Here is a 20,934-nt window from a genome sequence, read left to right as displayed (position 1 = left end):
GCCCAAGATCCGCAAGGATGTGGAAAAATATGTCAACACCTGCCCAGTATGCCAGCGCTCCAAGATACGAAGGGAGAAGCCCTCAGGGCTTTTGCACCCCCTTCCTACCCCATCTCGCCCATGGGAAATAATTTCCGCGGATTTCATCACTGACCTACCACCTTCCTGTGGATTCACCACGATCTTAGTGGTGGTGGACCTATTCACCAAGTTAGCCCATTTCATTCCCTGCGAAGGCCTCCCCACGGCCAAAGAAACTGCGGATCTATTTCTTCAGCATGTTTTCAGACTACATGGATTGCCCAAGAGTTTAGTCACAGACCGTGGATCTCAATTCACCTCTCGTTTTTGGAAGGCACTACAAAAACTACTGGGCATAGACTCTCGCTTATCTTCAGCTCATCATCCCCAAACAGATGGGCAAACGGAGCGCACCAATGCCACTTTGGAGCAGTATCTTCGCTGTTATGTAAACTACCAACAGGACAATTGGGCTTCTCTGTTACCACTGTCTGAGTTTGCCTACAATAATGGAGTTCAAGCTTCTACAAAAGAAACGCCGTTCTTTGCAAACTACGGTTTCCATCCACGTTTCTTTCCCCCTGTCATTGAAACTTCAGAAGTTCCCGCAGCAGAGGATTGGCTGCAGGAACTCACAGCGGTGCAACAACTTTTGCTCCAGCAACTGGACCAAGCCAAGGAGGACTATAAACGCCACGCTGACAAACACCGCCAGCCGGGCCCCGAAATCAAGGTAGGAGATCGGGTTTTCCTGTCCACTCGCTTTCTGCCCTCCCACCGCCCATGCCGGAAGTTAGATGCCCGCTTCATTGGCCCCTATCCAGTGGTGGCGCAATTAAACCCCGTGACTTTCAAACTCCAACTTCCGCGTTCAATGCGCATTCACCCAGTGTTTCACCGTTCCCTGCTCCTTCCGGCGGATGGTGTGCGTCCTGATACAGACCAACCGGCCCCCCCTCCTGTTTTGATGAATGGGGAGGAGGAGTTCGAGGTTGAGGACATTTTGGATTCTCGCTTTCATCGCCGCCGCCTACAATATCTCATTGACTGGGTGGGTTTTGGGCCTGAGGAACGCTCTTGGGAAGACGCCTCCACAGTCCATGCTCCTGATCTAACCCGTCGCTTCCATCTGACCTATCCCACCAAACCGCGACCTCGCGCCTCGGGGAGAGGACCCCAGTTTGGGAGGGGCCCTGAGGAGGGGGATAGTGTGATGAACCATGGGCCTTGTAGTCCTGCTCAGGACATTGTAATCCCTGATGAAGATGAAAACTTGGGTTTTTTACCTTCCCAGTCTGAACTGGATTCCTCTCAGCCAGATCCTTCCCAGGCAGATCTGGAAACCTTGCACCTGCAAGAAAGTTGTGCCCCAGAAGTATGTCAAACAACCCCAGAGCCTACTTCTCCCGTGTTCTTGCGCCGGGAGTTTTGTAAACAACAGAGAAGTTTGGATTCAGCTACGCGCAGGAGTGCGAGGATAGCAGCTAAGAATGTTGCCAATTAACATTGGTTCTCGTGAGAATCTTTAAGGAGTTTAACATCTGGTCTCAGAGTTTAGCTTTCGTTTCTGATTCCCAGAGAACCGCTTTGGTGAGAATGTTGGACTCTATATAGGTGTTTTGCCCGCGTAGCAACTTCGCGGAGTCAATTCGTCAGCCTACGGAGCGAGTTGTGTCTGGACAACGCGCTCCGATTCAAGCCTCGCTTCAGCTCAAGCCTTGCCTTGCTATCCAGCCTTCGCCTTGCTTCCCAGCCTTTGTTTACCTACGGACTTTGCCTTGTTTCCCAGGACTAATCCTTGCCTTGTTTCACGGATTTTACCAAGTTATTCCACGGACCTTGTTCTTGTTCTTAGTTACCTTGTTCCACGTTCAAGCCTTGTTTCAAGTATCAAGTTATTTCCTAGCCACGCTCAAGTTTTATGGACTAAGGACCTTGTCATCTCCCCTCACTTTGCTTGGCAAAGTGAGTGTTTCGGTTATTGGATTACAACTTTGGACCTTAATATTTCTTATTGGACATTGCTTTTTTGGACTAATTCTGACCTTTCCTGAAGGGTCTAATTCTGGACTATTTTCTATACTTGTTTTTATTAACTTTATATATTCCTTCAATAAAGATATTAGTTAGATTCTGGCCTCTGTGTATGGTTATTGGTGCCTCTGCCGCCTGGGTCGTGACACATATAACCATAATGACAAGTAGCAACTATCCAGCTAAGTATCTTATTGTTTTACAAACTGCAGGCTTATTTGTCTTTCAGAAAAATCTATTTAAGGTAACACTCACACAAGGCTCAAAACAATGGCACAATCTCTGAGGGGGAAAAGCAAACACATTCAACCTACCCTATAATACTAACTCATAATGAGGCCACCAACTAATCATCATCTGCCTCGGTTGCCAAAGCCTCATCTTTCAATTTCTTCAGGCACTAAGCTTCCTCCTCTTCAGTCCAGTGAAACCGTGGCTGCCAAAACTGACTTCATTGTCCATCATTCATTGTTACACGGTTTGCTCCCTCGCTATTGCACTGCACACAAGATTAAAATGTCCTTCAACAGCCTAAGCTGTTCAGCCCTCAAACCATCTCTAGATATTTCTAGGTTTTCCACTTCATATTCTCCTTGCTATGTTTTTTTGCTTCTTTAGTCCACTCTCTGACCTTCTTCCAAACCACGTTGATGTATTTACTTATTACTTTTAAATATTTATGTAATATTTAGCCAAAGCTGAAGACGGCTTGCAAAAGTCATCACACCTGTTAAAAAATATAATATCAATAAGATTCATCAGACATAATCCAAGACTTTTAAGCTGCATATAGATTCTATAGTATAGATCCTCAAATTGATTTCCAGCATGACACAGCCTCTTTGGACAAGCATGTTACTATTTATTTCTTATATCTCTTTGTGTGCCTCACCTGTTTGGTCCTATCCCATTAGAACCAGTAAATTTGATAACTACAGAAGCTTATTCCTTACCATAGGTTATTTGGCCAATATATTTTGAGTTTTATATCAAACCAGATTTAATTACTTTAGAAGTTTCTAAAACTTTCACACTGTATGGAATGATTTTAAATGGCAATGTAATCAGTTTTCTAATACATGGCATAAATAGGTGTCTCCAGTACTATAAAGCTAATTTTTCACTTCATTTGCTCTTTCTCTGCGGCAAATATATGGCCATACAATGTCAGCATGCATTACTTACATCATGAAAGATAAGATTATTCCTCACTCATAACTAAGGGTGTATACGCATCGCAAAATTAATGCAATTTGATATCACAGCTGACATGGTTCAATGCTATGGGTGCAGTTTTACAAGGATATTAACTTTCTTTGCTTATCTAATAGAGGCTGGTGTTTCACCAAACTGGAATTTTCAAGATTCAATAGCTTTGAGCTGTGATAGTTAATGTAGTGTCCAACTGCATTAATTCTACAGTGTAGGTGCACCAAACATGCTGCTACTTATGTTCTAAAGCAGGAATGGAAAATGTGCAGTCTCCCAGATCTTGATGAACTGAAACTTTCAGCATTCGAAGCTAATGCAGCCAATGGGGAGGCACGCAGGGAGTTGCAATTCTGATGGGCTTAAGATTCCTATTTGATCTAATTTCAGGGTTGTTGTATGTCTTTCGGGCTGTGTGGCCATGTTCCAGAAGTATTTTCTCCTGACGTTTCGCCCACATCTATGGCAGGCATCTATGGCAGGCAACTTCTGAGGATGCCTGCCATAGATGTGGACGGAACGTCAGGAGAAAATACTTCTGGAACATGGCCACACAGCCCGAAAGACATACAACAACCCTGTGATCCCGGCCATGAAAGCCTTCGACAACACATTGATCTAATTTCGTTTTCATGAAATATAGATATGGCATTGTTCATTAAAGGGCTCTGCCTACTTCATGGAACTGGGGTAATTTTAAAGCTGGTTTGTTCATCATTTGAAATGATTGCATTAGCCTTTGAACTGTATCCTGTTTGAAAATGTCTTCAGATTCCTAAAATACACGTGTCATTCATTAAATGGCAGAAACTCTTAACTTTCCATAATTAAATCATAAAATCTTAGTGTGTGTCAAGGGTAGGAATTTAATTGTTTCACGGACGAGACTAAAGTGTATTCTGGGCACATTAAAAAGTGAAAACCAAGATGATAAAAATATCATGCATTAGTGGTTAACTGAAGCTAATGAAAAATCCAATGTCAACTTTGTTCTACCTCAAAATTTCTGTTCAAAATGGTTGAGGAATTAGATGCATTAAAAATTAAATTTGATAGTCTTATGAATATTAAAGGATATTGCTCCTATGCCATGTCTGACCCCCTCTCCACAACTCTTCAGCACTTTAACTATTTAACAGTAAGATAACCTTAAACACTGATGTGATAAATATTGCTAGGTGTAGCAGGAATTCATACTGCATTCGTGGACCTTTAATTACTCATCTGAAGAGGGGACTGCTTGAAAGCAGCCTCATTTCAAAGCAAATTTAAAGTAGCAGGATGTACAGAGTGTCCTGCTCATGAGAGGTCAGGATAAAGTCGGCTTTTAAAAACACCATATTCCACAATCAGTGACTGCTAATTTAGTCCCTTTAAAAAATGTGGACGAGGGGCAAACCTATATGCCATTTCACTCAGCCCACAGATCCCAGCTCTTTTTCCTTTTCTTGCATGCTGTGAATGTATGTTTTACCCAAGCAAAAGAAGGGAGGTACCTAAAGGACACAGAACCACGTGGCACACAGGAAGAGGAACCAGTCTCAATCATGCCTGTAAAGTCACGCTGTGGATCTGGCTTCTTTTCCTTTTTCTGTGAGCTGCATATTTGGTTATCCCAGTACCTCCTTTCCTTTGCTTGGGTGAAATAGACACGTGTATGAAGAAGAAAAGGAGCGAAATCCAGGTACGTGAAGTGGTGCACAGAGCCTGTTCTTCCTCGTCTACCTGTGAGTCATTAAAGTTTGCACAGACAAAGAAAGGGAGGTACCGATAGAAACAGAAACACATGTTATGCCTTGTAGTCCCCGTGCCCCTCCACTTACTTCCTGAGGCTGAAACTGCCATGTGCGGAGGTAAATGTAGCAGATAGTGATGACTCCTCCCCCATCTCACTTCCTGGAGACAGAGCTGTGCTCTTCACATGACAGCCTTTTCTCAAGAGGTGAGGAGGGAAAACGAGTCATCACCACCCGCACCATGCCTACCTTTCAAACAGCCCCCTTGCTCACCTCCTGAGGATGGGACTGCCGTGTGAATGTTCACATGGCAGCCCCAACTTTGGTCAGTGGAGGTAGTGGTACAAGTGTGCAAATAATCAAATCCACAAGTGTGAAATCTGGGCCAATTCTATTTTCATTGAAAAGAGACAATTTCTTCAGAAAACTGACTTTCATATGAAGAAGCAATACAATATGAAGATGATGCTATCTTCAAAAATTTGTATCACAGAACTACAGAACTGGAAGAACTTGAAATTCAATCCACAGGGAAAACAGGAATCCATTCTTAAAACATTATTGACAGACAGCCACACAACTTCTGCTGAAAACACAACAACAAAGGGCGCTCTACCCCATACACTGAACCATGAAAGAACTCTGGGCATATAAGACTATGTCCCTTTATTACCACAACCATTCCCTAAATTCTTTCTCAAACACAGTTTTTGCAGGATTCCTAGTATCTCTGAAATGGAATGTGGCTATTGGCCAAAATACTAGATGTGAAGACAGTTTACTTATGGAGGTCTTTTTTTAATTTCTTTTGCTGTTTTCCCTCTTGATTGCTATAGCAGCCCTCTTTAAGATAGGATTCTTTACCAAGAACTATTTGGGCTTGAGTAAAACAGACTGTTTGCAAATGAAGAACCAGACATCTCATTAAAGTATTTGAAGATGATGTTCCATAGTCATGCCCAGACCATGAGGCACCCAACTGCACTTTGAAAGGGGGAGGGGGGGGGTTACTGAAAACTGCAAACTACAGTATCACGATTTTTAAGCCACACAGAAAAGAATAGGTATATCCCTATAACTGGAACAGGGTATTAATTATACTTCTCCATCATACATTTTAGGACAGCACCACAGTTACATAGAGGTTGACAAAAGATCAACAACTGAGATGAAAGTGGTGTTACCAGGGTCAACTGTTCAGGGCCAAGAGCCAAAGGCACAGCTTAAATCCAAAATCTCAGTAAACTTGAAACAATTAATCTAACTGGGAAAAAAAGTTTCTTTCATCAATATCACATGTTTTCAGATTTTGATAAAATGGACAGGAAACACAACGAAGGGTAGGAAGGAAAATAATCACAATGAAACATAACACTTACCTATGGGTTTCTAGATCAGCTTCTTGGTCAGAATCTCTGTGTCTATCAGGGTCTGGAAGGGTGCTTGGATCAAATTCACCATCACTTTCGCTGTGATCCAGAAAGGCTACATTTTCCTCTTCAACCTGAATAAAAAAACATTTTACAGAGTTTGATATTTCCATATTTAAAATGATCCCCAAGATCTTAAGTGTACACTGATTGTCTTTATCAAAAAAAAAATGAAACCCTTTCCCTAGAAGACAGAGTCAATCTAGATGCAACATTATTAAAAACCATTGCTGCATTTGACCTACAACGTTTTAAAAATGCAGTACCCGCCAATGGGGGATGGAGTGATAACTATAGAAATCACAGCAAGCAGAAAAGGATATTTAACCATTTAATCCCTTGTTGCAGTCCTGTAAAAATAGCTCTTCTAAACTTGCTCTTTATATCGGAAATGAATTGCCAATTGGTCCTACTGTACCAATACCACTCTTAGATTGTTACAGTCTTCTCTCATAATATGTCTCTCATAATATATGGCATTATGCCTTGTGATCAGCAGTATTATACCCATGCATTCTAGAGTAGTGGTTCCCAAAATTATTTGGCCTACAGTTCCCTTTTCGGAAAAATATATTATTCAGTGCCTCCCTGAAAATCTACCTTCTTTAAGTGAACAGAGAGATGCATTGACAAATTTGCATTCTCTTATGTATCTGTATTTCTACCTACATCCTACAACATGGTAAGGAATCTTGAAGCTTGAAATTATAAAATTATTTATAAAAACCAACCATAGTAATATTCATATTACACTCTGAAAATTAAGTTAATGGAGGATAATATTACTGTAAAATAAATATTATGAATAAGATTACAATAAGCCTAAATGAGAAGGATGAACTTGGTGAACTGCTATCAACTTATTAATCTTCAGCTCTATTTTTGTTAGCAGCATGAATTAAAAATTTTAAATGCTTATTGCACTTGCAATATTGCTAATTGCTTGTCACACAATTCAGAAACAATCTAAGCTAAGATTTCATACAGGAAGAACTTCTTGACTGTGAGAGCTGTTCGACAGTGGAACTCTCTGCCCAGGACTGTGGTGGAGGCTCCTTCTTTGGAGGCTTTTAAGCAGAGGCTGGATGGCCATCTGTCGGGGGTGCTTTGAATGAGATTTTCCTGCTTCTTGCAGGGGTTGGACTGGATTGCCCGTGAGGTCTCTTCCAGCTCTACGATTCTATGATTCTATGATTCATACATGTTGCCTATTTATAGTATCATATGGTAAACAAATTATTTCATGCATATACTCCTGCTGATGTATGTTGGACGTCTGGACAATGCACGACACACTTACCTGCCAACACTTGCTAGTTAAGACTTGTCAGCAGACTTGACCACTGATCAATCATAACTTGCATTTTGAGTGTTCATTTGGAAAATAAATTAATCACTACAACTTTAACTCTATGTTACACAACAGATGAAACATGTATGAATGTTTTCTCAAAAATTCTCTTCTTCAGGTTTCCACTGCTCCCTTATTCATATTCAGCACACCCCATTTTCACACCAGGCTACTACCATTTCCTCCGTATTGTTCCAGCAACCCCCTAGGGAACAATATTGCCCACTTTGTAAAGCACTATTCTAGAGTACATGCAGTCCCCGAGTACATATGACTTACATATGACTCATAGTTAAGAACGGGGGTGAGACAACAGGAAGTGAGAGAAATCTTCCCTAGGAAGTGGAATTCACTCCTGAAAGTGTCTCAATCATGGGGAAAAGATGTCTCAACTGAAGCTTTCACGAATCCTTGTTTCCACAAGAAACCAAATTTTTCAAAATCTATCACAGGAACAGAAAGTGAGGTGAAATCTTCTAAACAGGGGCACAGACAACAAAACAAACACCACAGGGGTGTTAATCTTTTCCTATGCTATTCAAAGCTACTATAGTATAATTAATATAATATAATATAATATAATATTTGGCTGGGGTTACACTTAAAAATGTATCTGTTCCAACTTACTTACAAATTCATCTTAAGAACAAACCTACAGAACCTATCTTGTTCGTAACTTGGTGACTGCCTTTATAGGCATTCATCATGAGGAGGAGCACTACTCTTGATGTGTGGAATCAACGGAACAACGGTGTAGTTTACCCTTGAAGCAGACAAGACATGAACTGCAACTTCATGTCACCCTTCTTAATAATAATAGCCAGAGGGACAAAAGAGCAAAGTAAAATGTTTTCCAATATTTTACATTTCAAGAGCAAAGGTTTTCACAATAATGGCCTTTCTCCAATGGCCTTCACCTTTGATTGCATGAGACATTTTTAGCAACCTTAAATAATGTTTAATGAACTTGATATTTTTAGAGTCCTTGTTTTGCCTTCCCACCTTCTTCTTTTTCATTTTTTTTAAAATGGGCACTACATTTAGAGGTCAGAATGCCACTTTCAGCAATATTGTCAATATGTTTTTCCTCACAAAACTCATCTGTTAACCTTTGGAGCCAAAGGAAACACAAGATGACAAGAAGGAAAATATGTCTTTGACACACCTCAGTAGGGATCCTTTCTTCTTTCATAAGAAAACTAATAGTATTTTTTAAAAGGTCAATAGGGTAGGGATGGAATAGAAGGGGTAAGAGAGAAAGTTTTATTATAAGAATAAAAAACCAGCATTGAGAGTGGAACATTTACCTCATAATTAGCAACAGTAAACTGCATCTTACAATCTTCCCCGAAATCATAGCTAATTCCCCATTGAAACTACCAATAAAATAGAAAGGAAGGGAATGAAAAAAGAGAATAAAACAGAAGGCCAAATGCAGATTCAAATTGATTGTTGACCAAAGATGTGTGGGTGGGTGTGTTATATAAAAAATAAATATGTAAAGCCCAGTAATATAGTTAAATTGAACAATGTGCTTCTGATTGCATAGCCAATAGCAAGCAGGAAGAAAGGTTTGGTTTTCTATGATAAAGCAACTAGATCTGTGCTCTCTTCCCTTCTCTGAACAAGACGTAGAACAATGCAGACCAAAAATAATCAAACATAAAAAGATGGAAATTGCACCAAGTACATAGTTTTCCATAAAAACTGGCAAGCAGCTATAGGTATTAGATATTCATTCTTCATGAATATCCATTTTTACTAAATTAGTATTTTTAAAAGCACACATACAGACACATGAATACAGCAATGTAAACATACAAAATGAACTTGAAAGTAGATGGAGGTGTTTTCTATAAATGAAACCCTTCTGTGCATGGATCTGCCTTAAAACTGTTACTTTCAATAAAAAAAGAAAAGCATCAAGAAAAAAATGAAAATCAAGAATGAGCTGCCAAAGTACTTTCATCCTTTCATCCAGATACTTTATGATGCTCCTATCCTGGCTGAATCTATTTTACATTGATTGTGATGAAGTCCACATTCAGGTTTGCTTCATAACATAAGTTTCAAAATACAATGAAGAGAGAAGTAAATGCAAAAAGCTTTTTGTTTCTGTGTCTCAGGAAGCATCAAAGCAACAGAGCTGGAAGGGACCAAAAGTGAAGAAGCGGTGCAAGAAGTTCGAAGCAATACAAATAAGATGTCAATGTTGGCAAGTGAAGATGTGAAAGCAAACACACACACACACACACACACAAATAATCTTCCTAAAAACTGAAAAACAACAGTAGCCCCAAGCCTAAGTGTTTTTTCTCCATCTCTATTATACAAAACACACTTGGCCTGCCTACATTCTCTTATATCACACATGCTTTCATCACATTCAAATTCATAGCAGTCACAGCTGTCAAACCATGTACAGAATATAATTTTCAAACGTTGTCTCTGGTGTTTAAACATTTCAACACATCAGCCTTCTTTGGGGAGCTTGATATATGCCCACTGGGGAAACACACAAGAGAGATGGGTTTATGTAACTTTGAGGAACTTCTTTGCAACTTCGCTTAGCAATGAAGATGAGGGGGTGGGGGAAAACCTATGAATTTTCAAACATTATATTTTTAAAGAACATATGGAACAACTGCCACTCTGCTCAATTTCAAGGACTGAGGAGCATCTACACTGTAGAATCAATGCAGTTTGATACCACTTTAACTGTCAGAATCCTGGTAACTGTAATTTGGTAAGTCACCAGAACTGTTTGTCAGAGAAGGCTAAAGAGCCTGTAAGACGAATACTCTCATGATTCTATAGCAATGAGCCAATGTCAGTTAAAGTGATATCAAACTGAACTAATTCTACAATGCAGATGCACCCATAGTTGCCCAAAATGCCACCTCTGCCAATCTGGACAAATCCTGGAAAATTATGTTTGTGGGCTACAGCCCTCTAAATCTCTTAGTTTTCCAAGCTCAGACTGGTACTTCTGCTTCTGTCAGACAACAACTCCCAACAACTTTCAGTTGAAAAACCCTTTCTATAGCAAAAATTTCTCACGGAGCCCCAAAAATGTTTTTATATTATATTATATTATATACTAGCTTGGAGACCCGGCGATGCCCGGGTCATTTGAGAAAGGCATTGTTTGCCTGTGTTCCAAGTGTAGCCTATATCCAATGTCAGCTGGGTTCAGTGGGTGCGGGTGAGCTCCAACTCCCATATGCAAGTCCCATCGTCCAGTGTCCATCCCCCTCCAAACAGAGCCAGTATGTAGAATAGGTCATGAGGGCTCCATGTACCATGTTTGGTCTTGATCAGTCATTTGTGTGGGTCGCGGTGCTCTTAGGAAGTGAGTGAAGGTATTGGAAGTCCCATCGTCCATGGTCCATCATCCTCCAAACTGCACCTGGGTGTAGAGTGAGTCATGGGTGTTCTCTGTTTGAAGTTTGGTCTTGATGAGACATTGATGGGGGTGACAGTGGTCTCGGGAAGTGAATGAATATACTGCAAGTCCCATCATCCAGGGTCCAAGCTCTTTCAAATCTCACCAAGATGTTGAGTGGGCCATGGTGGCTCTATGTGCCAAGTTTGGTCTTGATCAGTCATTGGTGGGGGTTACAGTAGTCCCAGGAAGTGACTGAACATATTGTAAGTCCCCTCATCCACGGTCCCTCTTCCCCCAAACTGCACCAGGATGTAAAGTGGGCTACCCTGCACCTGCGTGTCAAGTTTGATACAGTTTTGTCATTCATGGGCATCACAGTGGTTTGTGGGAGGTGAATTGGATGAATGTACTGCAAATCCCATAATCCTTGGTCCACCCTCCGTCAAACTGCTGCAGCATGTGAAGTGTGTCATTTGGGATATGTGTGCCTGGTTTGGTTCAGTTGTGTGATTTGTGGCAGTTGCTGTGGTCTCAAGAAGTGAGGGAAGGTACTGCAAATTCCATCATCCTTGGTCCATCCTGCCCCAATATACATCAGGATGTAAAGGGGTCGACAGGAGTTCTGTGTGCCAAGTTTGGTCCATTTCTATCATTGGTGGGCATTGCAGTAGTCTGTGGGAGTTAAAGTGTTTGAAAGTACTGCAAATCCCATCATCCGTGGTCCATTCTCCCCCAAATGGCAGCAGGTCATAAAGTGCATCGTGGGGATGAAGTGTGCCAAGTTTGGTGCAGATCCGTCATTCCTGTTGGTCTCAGTGGCCTGGGATAGTGGCGGCCAATCAAAACGTGAGCACATATTCCGCCAGGCCAATCAAAACGCTGATACATACTCCGATTTCACTTTTATTATATATATAGATAGATTACATAACAGTATTTCAGTGGAAGACCCCAAGGGCCATCTGGTTCAACTCCTTTCTGCCATGCAGTAAAAACACAATCAAAGCACCCCCCCCCCCTCCAGCAAATGTCCATCCAATCCAACCCCCTTCTGCCATGCAAAAAGAGCACAATCAGAGCACCCTTGAGTACTGGGAGGGAAATAGGGATTTGGAAGCAAGCAAAGTGAGGGGGGGAAAGATCGGGGCAGCAAGGGAGATGAGGGGAAAAGGCTTTTGGCAGCAAGGGAGTTGGGGAGGAAGGCCTTTGGTGGCAAGGGAGGCGAGGAGCAGCAAGAAAGAGGAAATAAAACTTGTTGGGGGAGGAGGAAAGCACGAAGTCCCTTAGTATGCTTCGTGGAGCCCCAAGGCTTCTGTGGAATATACTTTGCGAACTGCTGCACTAGAGGAAGCCATGTCTTTGAGTTTGCAAGACATGCACAGGGTTGGAAGGAAATGTGGCTCTTGGAGATCTTTCACTGATAGAGTCATCATAAGCTGACGGTGACATGAAGACAAACAACAACAGCAACAATAACGACAGTGACAACAATAAAACTAAACCCTCTGGAAAATTTGGAGCCCTCTTGTAATGTGCAATCTCCAAGTTCATAAAAGGTCATATTCTTTTATTTTTATGTGGGTATTAATGTGCTTTCTGCAGAAGACGGTATGGTCTATGAAATGCCAATTTTTCATCTGCAAGCATATTACATTTTCAAGCTGCTCTTTCATTTGTCTCTTTATTACAGGAAAACTTGACAAATCCTTATAATGTGTAAAGAGTGTAACTTATCTACTGCAAGAAAGATGAAATCCATTCTGTGATTGATGACTTGTATCTAGCTTCATAAAAACAAGAAACAAGGCTCCTGAACTCCTGAAAGATAGCATTTGGGGACAATGTGGATAACAGTGCTCAAACCAAAGGGTTGTTGAGGCTGCAGTTATTCATCCTATATATGAGAGTGATACAATTGAAACATTGATTTAATGAGGAATAAGGATCCTGGAAATAAGACCTTTTCTCTTCATACCTTCTCTGCAGTTAACTGAAAAACACAGCAACAAAATCTTTCACACAAGGAAATCAAGTAATTATTGATCTCAATTTAGGGCTGGGAGGGAGGAGAATGTACATTATTATGTTGGCAGTCTGGGAGCCATTCCTGGGTGGGTTTGAGGAAACCTATTATATTAAAGCTTCCAGCATCCACATGCTTTCCAAGCTTAACCCACTGTTATGCTTTAACCTATAAAGCTTGTATGTCTAAGAAATTGCTTTCTCTCAAAGTTCACAGTAAATACTGTCTACGTGATGGTATCATATCATTCATACATCAAAAAGGGATGGGTAAACAATTTTTTATAATGGATGGTCCAGAAATGTAGAAGAGCCTTCTACAAGTTGAAGTTCAACACTAAACATCAATGGTGTAAGGTATACTCACAGTTAATTGGCACCCATAGGGATTGGTAGATTCTGGATAAATTACTGTTTACTATGGTAATAAAAATAGTCCTGAATAATACTATCCGATATTCCATATTATGCTATACTATAAATTATGTATTGACTTGATATTAATATTTAAATACAGTAATTAAAAGCAAGTAAAGACAAATAAATAAAAACTTAACTTAATGTAACAAGTTTTATTGTATTATAAAACAGCTTTGTAAATGCAGTATTGTTTCTTTGATTGTTTGTCAGTTGCTTGAGAGTTCCAGTTGCTTGAGTTTCAGTTAAATGAGAGGCTACAGTACTTTGGATTTGAAGGAATCCCAAATCAATAATATGAATTGGACAGATTTGGGTAATGCCCACAAATCTGTCCAACTCATTGGTAGTTGTTTTTTTTTTAAAGTTATGATGCATAAGCCCACCCACTGATGCATTTTTTTTGTCCAGAATTTGGCAGGTAGTAATTGAGGCAAAATGAGAATTTAATTTCATTCAGTTTTTACCAGAACTAGAGTATGATCTAGACTTTATTAAGCAGTTTTCTATATCACTGAATTAGGCTGTGTAGTTAGCACTCACCCTTACTTTCCATTGATGTTTTACAAATTTTATGTTTGCATTGGGACTCAACAGCCAGGATTCAGCAGATGAGCCTAAATTTTATCGCTGGTCCCAACAAGAGTAGACCCTGGCTTAACATTTAAATATTGACTCCTTGTTCAGCAGTTGGTTAATTGGATCTACACTACCTGGGATGAATAATTTGATTCTGGCCTGTAATTTAACTAAATATTTTAAGACATTACAAATTCTTGATCTACTTTACTCAAACTTGATTTATTTTTGTGACTGCTATTATTCTAATTACATGCAAGTTCGAGCCCACCAAACAGTCAACCATATTTGAATGCAAACAGAAGAAAAATATTACTGATAAAGATATGAGTAAAACTGCTGGGGGAAACACTCTAAAGTGTAACCATTGCAAGATTTCTAAGTCACTGTTCAAGCCTCAATCTCAAGATGAAGCCAAGCTAATATGCCCTTTGTTCTCTTTACCTCATTCTGTTTGTCTTTTTCTTCATAAAAATAATCTCAATGGAAAGTGAGAACAAGAAAAATGCTGCTCTGGATTACCTAACAAGCATATGTTGAGCACAACTCAACAAAACCCTTTTATTTTCAGATTACTGTTAAGTTTAAGATGCCATACTGGAAATGTGGAGGAGTCAAACTCCCAGTTAACAATACTTTTCATTAGAACCAGCTTGTTAGCATTGTCGAGCCCTCAGATGGCGTAGTGGACTAAGTGACTTGAAGGTTGGGTTGCTGACCTGAAAGCTGCCAGGTTCGAATCCCACCTGGGGAGAGTGTGGATGAGCTCCCTCTATCAGCTCCAGCTCCATGCGGGGACATGAGAGAAGCCTCCCACAAGGATGGTAAAAAAAATCAAAAAACATCCAGGCGTCCCCTGGGCAACGTCCTTGCAGACGGCCAATTCTCTCACTCCAGAAGCAACTCTGGTTGCTCCTGACACGAAAAAAAAAAGTTAGCATTGTCCCAAAGGACTTGGACTGTATTAGTATGTGCTCAGTAAAGAATTTTATCATGTATAATAATGTTAACATTGTACAAGCTTGGTTTCTGGTGATAAGCATTCATTTAAAATTGCTAAAAATAAATTGCCTTTTATCTATCCTGCTGTTTTTATAAATTTTGAACCATTTCCTGCCACATCTGGCCTTGTAAAATGTACTCCTGAGAAACTAACCAGTATCTTTATTCTGAAGAAGTTTGAATACAATGTTCTCTTCCTTTTTTCTATTCTCCCACAACAGACACACACATACACACTTGTTCACAAACTCATCAAAGTCATTATCCTACAGGAAGGAACACTGGTTAGTATTCAGGCCACAAACTGATCATTTCTGATTTAAAGTAGAACAGTGGATTCTCAAAAATCAGAAGAATAGCATAAAACCTAAGATTTTAAATATATCCAAATGTAACAAAATCTCAGTTCTAATTTGTGTTTCTACAGCAAATTCTGAAGTAAAGGATGCATACGCATTTAGTGCTATATAAAACAATGTAAGGGCATCCAATAACACCTTTGAGATTAAATAAATGTGTCATACACATTTGTGTGAACTCTAGTCTACTTCCATCTATGTCTCTGAATATTAATGCTTGAATAAGACCCATAAAATAGATTTTAAAATATGTTACATCTTGACGCAGCTTGTTCTTCTCAAGTGTGGTATGAAATGTTCATGGAAATGTAACACATCAGATTATGATAACAAAATGTTAATATAAATCACTTTCAATATCCTTCACAAAAAATAAAAATTTCTGTTTTAGCATTGTACAAATATATGAACTGGTTGCTAGTCTGAAAACCATGAACTGCCAGTCTATGGCAAGATGCTAGGAAATTGTGTAAATCCATTAATAATAAAATATAAACATGGTATTCATTCCTGACATATTGGGGGGAAATTGCAGGCCTATCATGTAGATCACTCAAAAACATACATTAATCTGAAGTAAATGTACATATATTTAGTCTATTGCATAATGCACTGTAAAATTGCAAAAGAAATAAAGTATTTTAAAATAGCATTTTATCAAATACTTTTTAGGGTAATGTATTTTTTAATACATTAAAAAGATGAAAAAGAAAAAAACCCAGAAAAAAGCAATAGAAAAAAGAACAATAAACAGCGGGGGGGGGGGGGGGGAATTGACATTTGACTTCCAACACCCTAAAATGGTGATACATTTTACTTTATAAAATAACTTCTCCAACTATAAGTATTATTCATACAATCTATCCAGATCAAATCTATTTATTATAAAAACCTGCAGTTAACATGTTTTTCTGGTTTTTCTGCAAAATGACAATCAAAGGTTTGCAGTCCATCGAAAATTTTGGTAATGATTTTTAGCTAATCAAAGTTGATAATTTGTCTCTTTAGACTTCATCAGACAGAGTGAGGGGGAAGCAGAGGAAAGCAGAGGTAACTGTCCTAATCCGTTCCTTTTTGTCTTGAGGGACAGCCAGCCATCCTACGTCCTTATCTGTCTTTCCCCCCATCTTTCCCCCACTTTCTCCAGTCTAGAACTTGTTTGGAGTTGGGTAACACTTGACTCCTAAAGCTGGGCTCCGTGCTCTGTTTCCAAGTGCTTAGGAAACAGAGCCCCATGGACTTCCACTGGATGTGCCCTTACATCATGTGATGGCCTCTATGGGACTCTCATGGGGCTCTAATTCCTAAGTGCAGTTACAAGAACCTGGCCAAGAAGGGAAACTTGTCACTACTGAGAGTCCTTAAGGAGCCTTCTCAGAGGCCACAACAATAATTCTGACTTATAATGGAGGAAGTATAGTCTTCCAAAGTCTTGTGAGAGGCCCACGAGGCTCTTAAATTTATTTATTTTTCTTTCTTTCTGTCTGTCTGTCTATCTTCTTATCATCCTGCCTTTCTCCCAATATGGAAAATCAAGGCAGCTAACAATAAACATGACATAACGCAAATTAAAAGACTGCAAATTGGTGTAAATATGAATATAAAAATTAAACCATCGAATCTTTTGTGTCACTAAGCCATTAAATATAGAAAATATTTAAATGTATTTAAAAAAAACTACACAGCCACTCTCAAAATCACACCATCCCCAGCAGCCAGCTCACCAGACCATAAAGGCCCAATGGGAGAGGTATGTTTTCACCAGTCTATGAAAGGCAAGCGGGGACAGTACAACGCTGGTCTTTCTAGGGAGAGAGTTCCAGAGTTTGGGAGTGACCATCCAAATGGCCCCCTCCTTCATTCCCAACAAATGAGATTGACAGAGAGATGGTCCTTTCCAGGTTATCTTAGTGTTGTACCACATTCATAAAGAGAAATATGGCCCTTCAAATAACCTGGAACCAAGCTGTTTCATAGATGAAAACTACCACTCTGTATTATTGGGTTGCTGTGAGCTTTCTGGGCTATATGGCCATGTTCCAGATGCATTCTCTACTGACGTTTCACCCACATCTATGGCAGGCATCCTCAGAGGTTGTGAACATGGCCATACAGCCCAGAAAACTACAGCAACCCAGTGATTTTGGCCATGTTCTTCGACAACACTCTGAATTATGTCCAAAACATGGCAGCTGCCCACCCTAGGTCTATCCCTTCCCCAGAATATCTCAGCCACATTGCCTAAGAATCCTTTGTTGAAAATACAAATATACAAGCAGTCCTTTTTCTGTGAATCATTTCTCCATATAGATTTTTTTTTTCTCATCCCATTAAAAACAAGCTATGTTTGTGTCTGCAGAATCTACAACATTCCCTCATCCAGATAATTCTATCCAATTTCTTATTCCCTAATGCTGAACCTTTTCAATGCATCTAGCTTTACATAAGAAATACTGGAGCCTATTTCCACTTGTCAAAGAATGTTTTATTCGGTCGCTGTGTTTCCAAATTGCAAACTATGGTGTTTGGAAATAATGAGAACTCAAGTGATATAACCTTCCTGTCTTTTTAAAAAGTTGTTAAACTTGAGGAAGGGCTGAATCTGGAGTTTTAAAAATTATCTGTAACAGAGCTCTGTTTATCAGTAAATCTAATACCTTGAAAGCTAAGGTTATGCTTTAAAGGGAAATTTGCAATTTATGATTTTATTAAATCTGCACTATGCAAAATTATACATGAGGCATCAAAGCTAATGAGATTTTATTACCTAATCAGTTTAAAATATCTTCTCCAAGCATTAAAGAAACTAAATAGAATAACAATACAATGAAATATCCTTTACCAAGATTTTTTGTTAGAACAACATAATATTAACTGACAATACTTTTCCGAATTGTGTACATATTGTATATACAGTAGTCTCACTTATCCAACACTCGCTTATCCAACGTTCTGGATTATCCAACGCATTTTTGTAGTCAATGTTTTCAATATATCGTGATATTTTGGTGCTAAATTCATAAATACAGTAATTACTACATAGCATTACTGCATATTGAACTACTTTTTCTGCCAAATTTGTTGTCTAACATGATGTTTTGGTGCTTCATTTGTAAAATCATAACCTAATTTGATGTTTAATAGGCTTTTCCTTAATGCCTCCTTATTATCCAACATATTCGCTTATCCAACATTCTGCCGGCCCGTTTATGTTGGATAAGTGAGACTCTACTGTAGTATAATCTAGGCAAGTATAAATGTGATTTTGGACAATTAATGAAAATAAAAATAAAATGGAATAAAGATGAGAACATGTGTCAATGCTTGAAAGAGAGCACCTTATACTCTCTCTTAAAACTATACTACCACAATCATAAAATACAGGTGGCTAGAATCAGATTCAGTTATATTTAGAGTAGACCCAGTAAAATCAATGGAATATCCAGTGATATAAATGGGTCTGCTCTAAATATGTCCAAGTTTGAATCCAACACATAATGTTCTTAAAATTAATGGTATTTTTAATACATTAGCAGGCTAAAGTCGGTTTGCTGGAAACAGAGACATCTGTACCATTCTTTTAACATCCTTAAAGAGAAAATGTTTCCTGGCACTTCATGTCGTAAATCAACCTGTTACGGGAACAGTTGGGAGGGGGGGGGAGGAGGAAAGAGCCAATACATTGCCTCACAGATTAAAAACAGCACCTCCCTTTTAATTAAGTTAATATTAATTGTCATTAACTATGACAAAAGAAACAGAGGGGAAAATTAATCCCTGATACTACTTTCCTTATTTCGGAAACTCTAACACTCGTAATTAAAGTTGAGATGAGCTCTCTTAATAAAGATTTCTCAGAATGTTAATATTATTTCAGTAAATGTGCTGACCTAGAATGCCATGAATGTCTGCATTGTATAAAATTAATAAAATACTATAGAATATTTGTGGGTTTTTAAAAACAGCAGTGTAACTAGCTTTGATCTAAATCACTTATTTGTGAGTAATTGAATTAAGTTATTTTGCCAAGACTTTTTTATTCATTTAAAAAAATCATGATTTTATTATTTACCTCACTCAGGGTCTATTAGGGCTGCAACAATTACAAGACATGTGTTTGTTTCGTCAAATGGACAACAATTTTAGTTGCTGCGTTTTCAGCCGTAGCTGTAATTATACAAACAAAACTAATCAGATTGATTTTTAAAATGAATGCTTCATTTTCAATGAGAAGAGTACTGTTAGGAGCCCATTCTATGCTGAGCTTCAAAATATTTGATTTACAATTATACTTCATTATCAAATTACAGTCAGGAGCCAGATTTGTTTCCGCTGGTGAGAAAACCCCATTTTTTGAGAGTCCTGTTGGCCTTGCAGAACAAACAGGACAAAACATTCATTTGCAGACCAAATGCAGTTGACTACCCTTGTGCTAAACCATAATTTGGTTTAGTGCTGTACTGTAGAATTATATCATTTAGCATTATATTATATTCATCAATTTAGCTATTTCTTGAATTTTTATCCTGCTTTTCTCCCAGGATGGGATCCAAGGCAGTTTACAGACATATAAAACAGCAATTACATTGTAAATTCCTTCTTCACAATTTTTTTTAATGCTAATACCGTTAAAACCAGGCCCAGGACAGAACCCTGCGGCACTCCACTCATGACTTTTTTCCAAGATGAAGATGACGCATTGGTGAGCACCCTTTGGGTTCGTTCGCTTAGCCAATTACAGATCCACCTAACCGTAGTTTTGCCTAGCCCACATTTGACTAGCTTGTTTGCCAGAAGGTCATGGGGGACCTTGTTGAAGGCCTTACTGAAATCCATATAGACACTTCTAAGTCAATTCACATCTGCAAGGCCTAGCTGAAAAAAAGGCCTCCACCTGTGGGCATAAACAGAGCCCACAGGTGGAACCAAGCAGACATCCTATGGAAGGGCATTCCACAGCCTTAGAGCAGCCACACAGAACATCCTCTCATGTCCTTGCCAAACATGCCCATAGAGGTGGTGGGATGGAGAAAAAGCCCTCTCCTGCAGATCTTAAAACTTGTGTCGGCTTGTGTAAGGAGGCACGGTCTTTCAGGCTGTTTGTAACAGGTCTCTTTGCCACCTGACTCTGGTACGGCTGGTAGCTACAACAGCACTATGTTTCAAATTGCAATGATGGCACTGAAATGAAGGATGAGGCAGAACAGCCACAATTCTATCCTGCGGTAAGCTATCACAAGGATGGAGAAAGTAAAGTACCTTAAGCCCACTGTCAGAATCTTCCATTTGAGATTTCAAGTGCCTATGGTGACACTCATTCCTACATATATAACTGACAGAAAAGAACAGAGAAATGCAGGTACTATCATATTTACTTATATGTAAT

The 20,934-nt window shown here is 39.2% G+C and overlaps 1 protein-coding gene across 1 annotated transcript in view; it reads right to left on the bottom strand.

Moving 5' to 3' along the window:
- The window catches only part of ddx10 (DEAD-box helicase 10), a 232,214-nt gene that overhangs the window by 20,565 nt on the left and 190,715 nt on the right, over window positions 1–20,934 (bottom strand). The window contains exon 17 of the mRNA XM_062974612.1: window positions 6,380–6,504. Within this exon, the coding sequence (XP_062830682.1) occupies window positions 6,380–6,504 (125 nt within the window). The remainder of the gene's footprint in view (window positions 1–6,379; window positions 6,505–20,934) is intronic.

The sequence above is a fragment of the Anolis carolinensis genome, chromosome 3 (genome assembly GCF_035594765.1).
Source record: "Anolis carolinensis isolate JA03-04 chromosome 3, rAnoCar3.1.pri, whole genome shotgun sequence".
NCBI classification, from domain to species: domain Eukaryota; kingdom Metazoa; phylum Chordata; class Lepidosauria; order Squamata; family Dactyloidae; genus Anolis; species Anolis carolinensis.
This window is presented reverse-complemented; position numbering and strand designations above follow the sequence as displayed.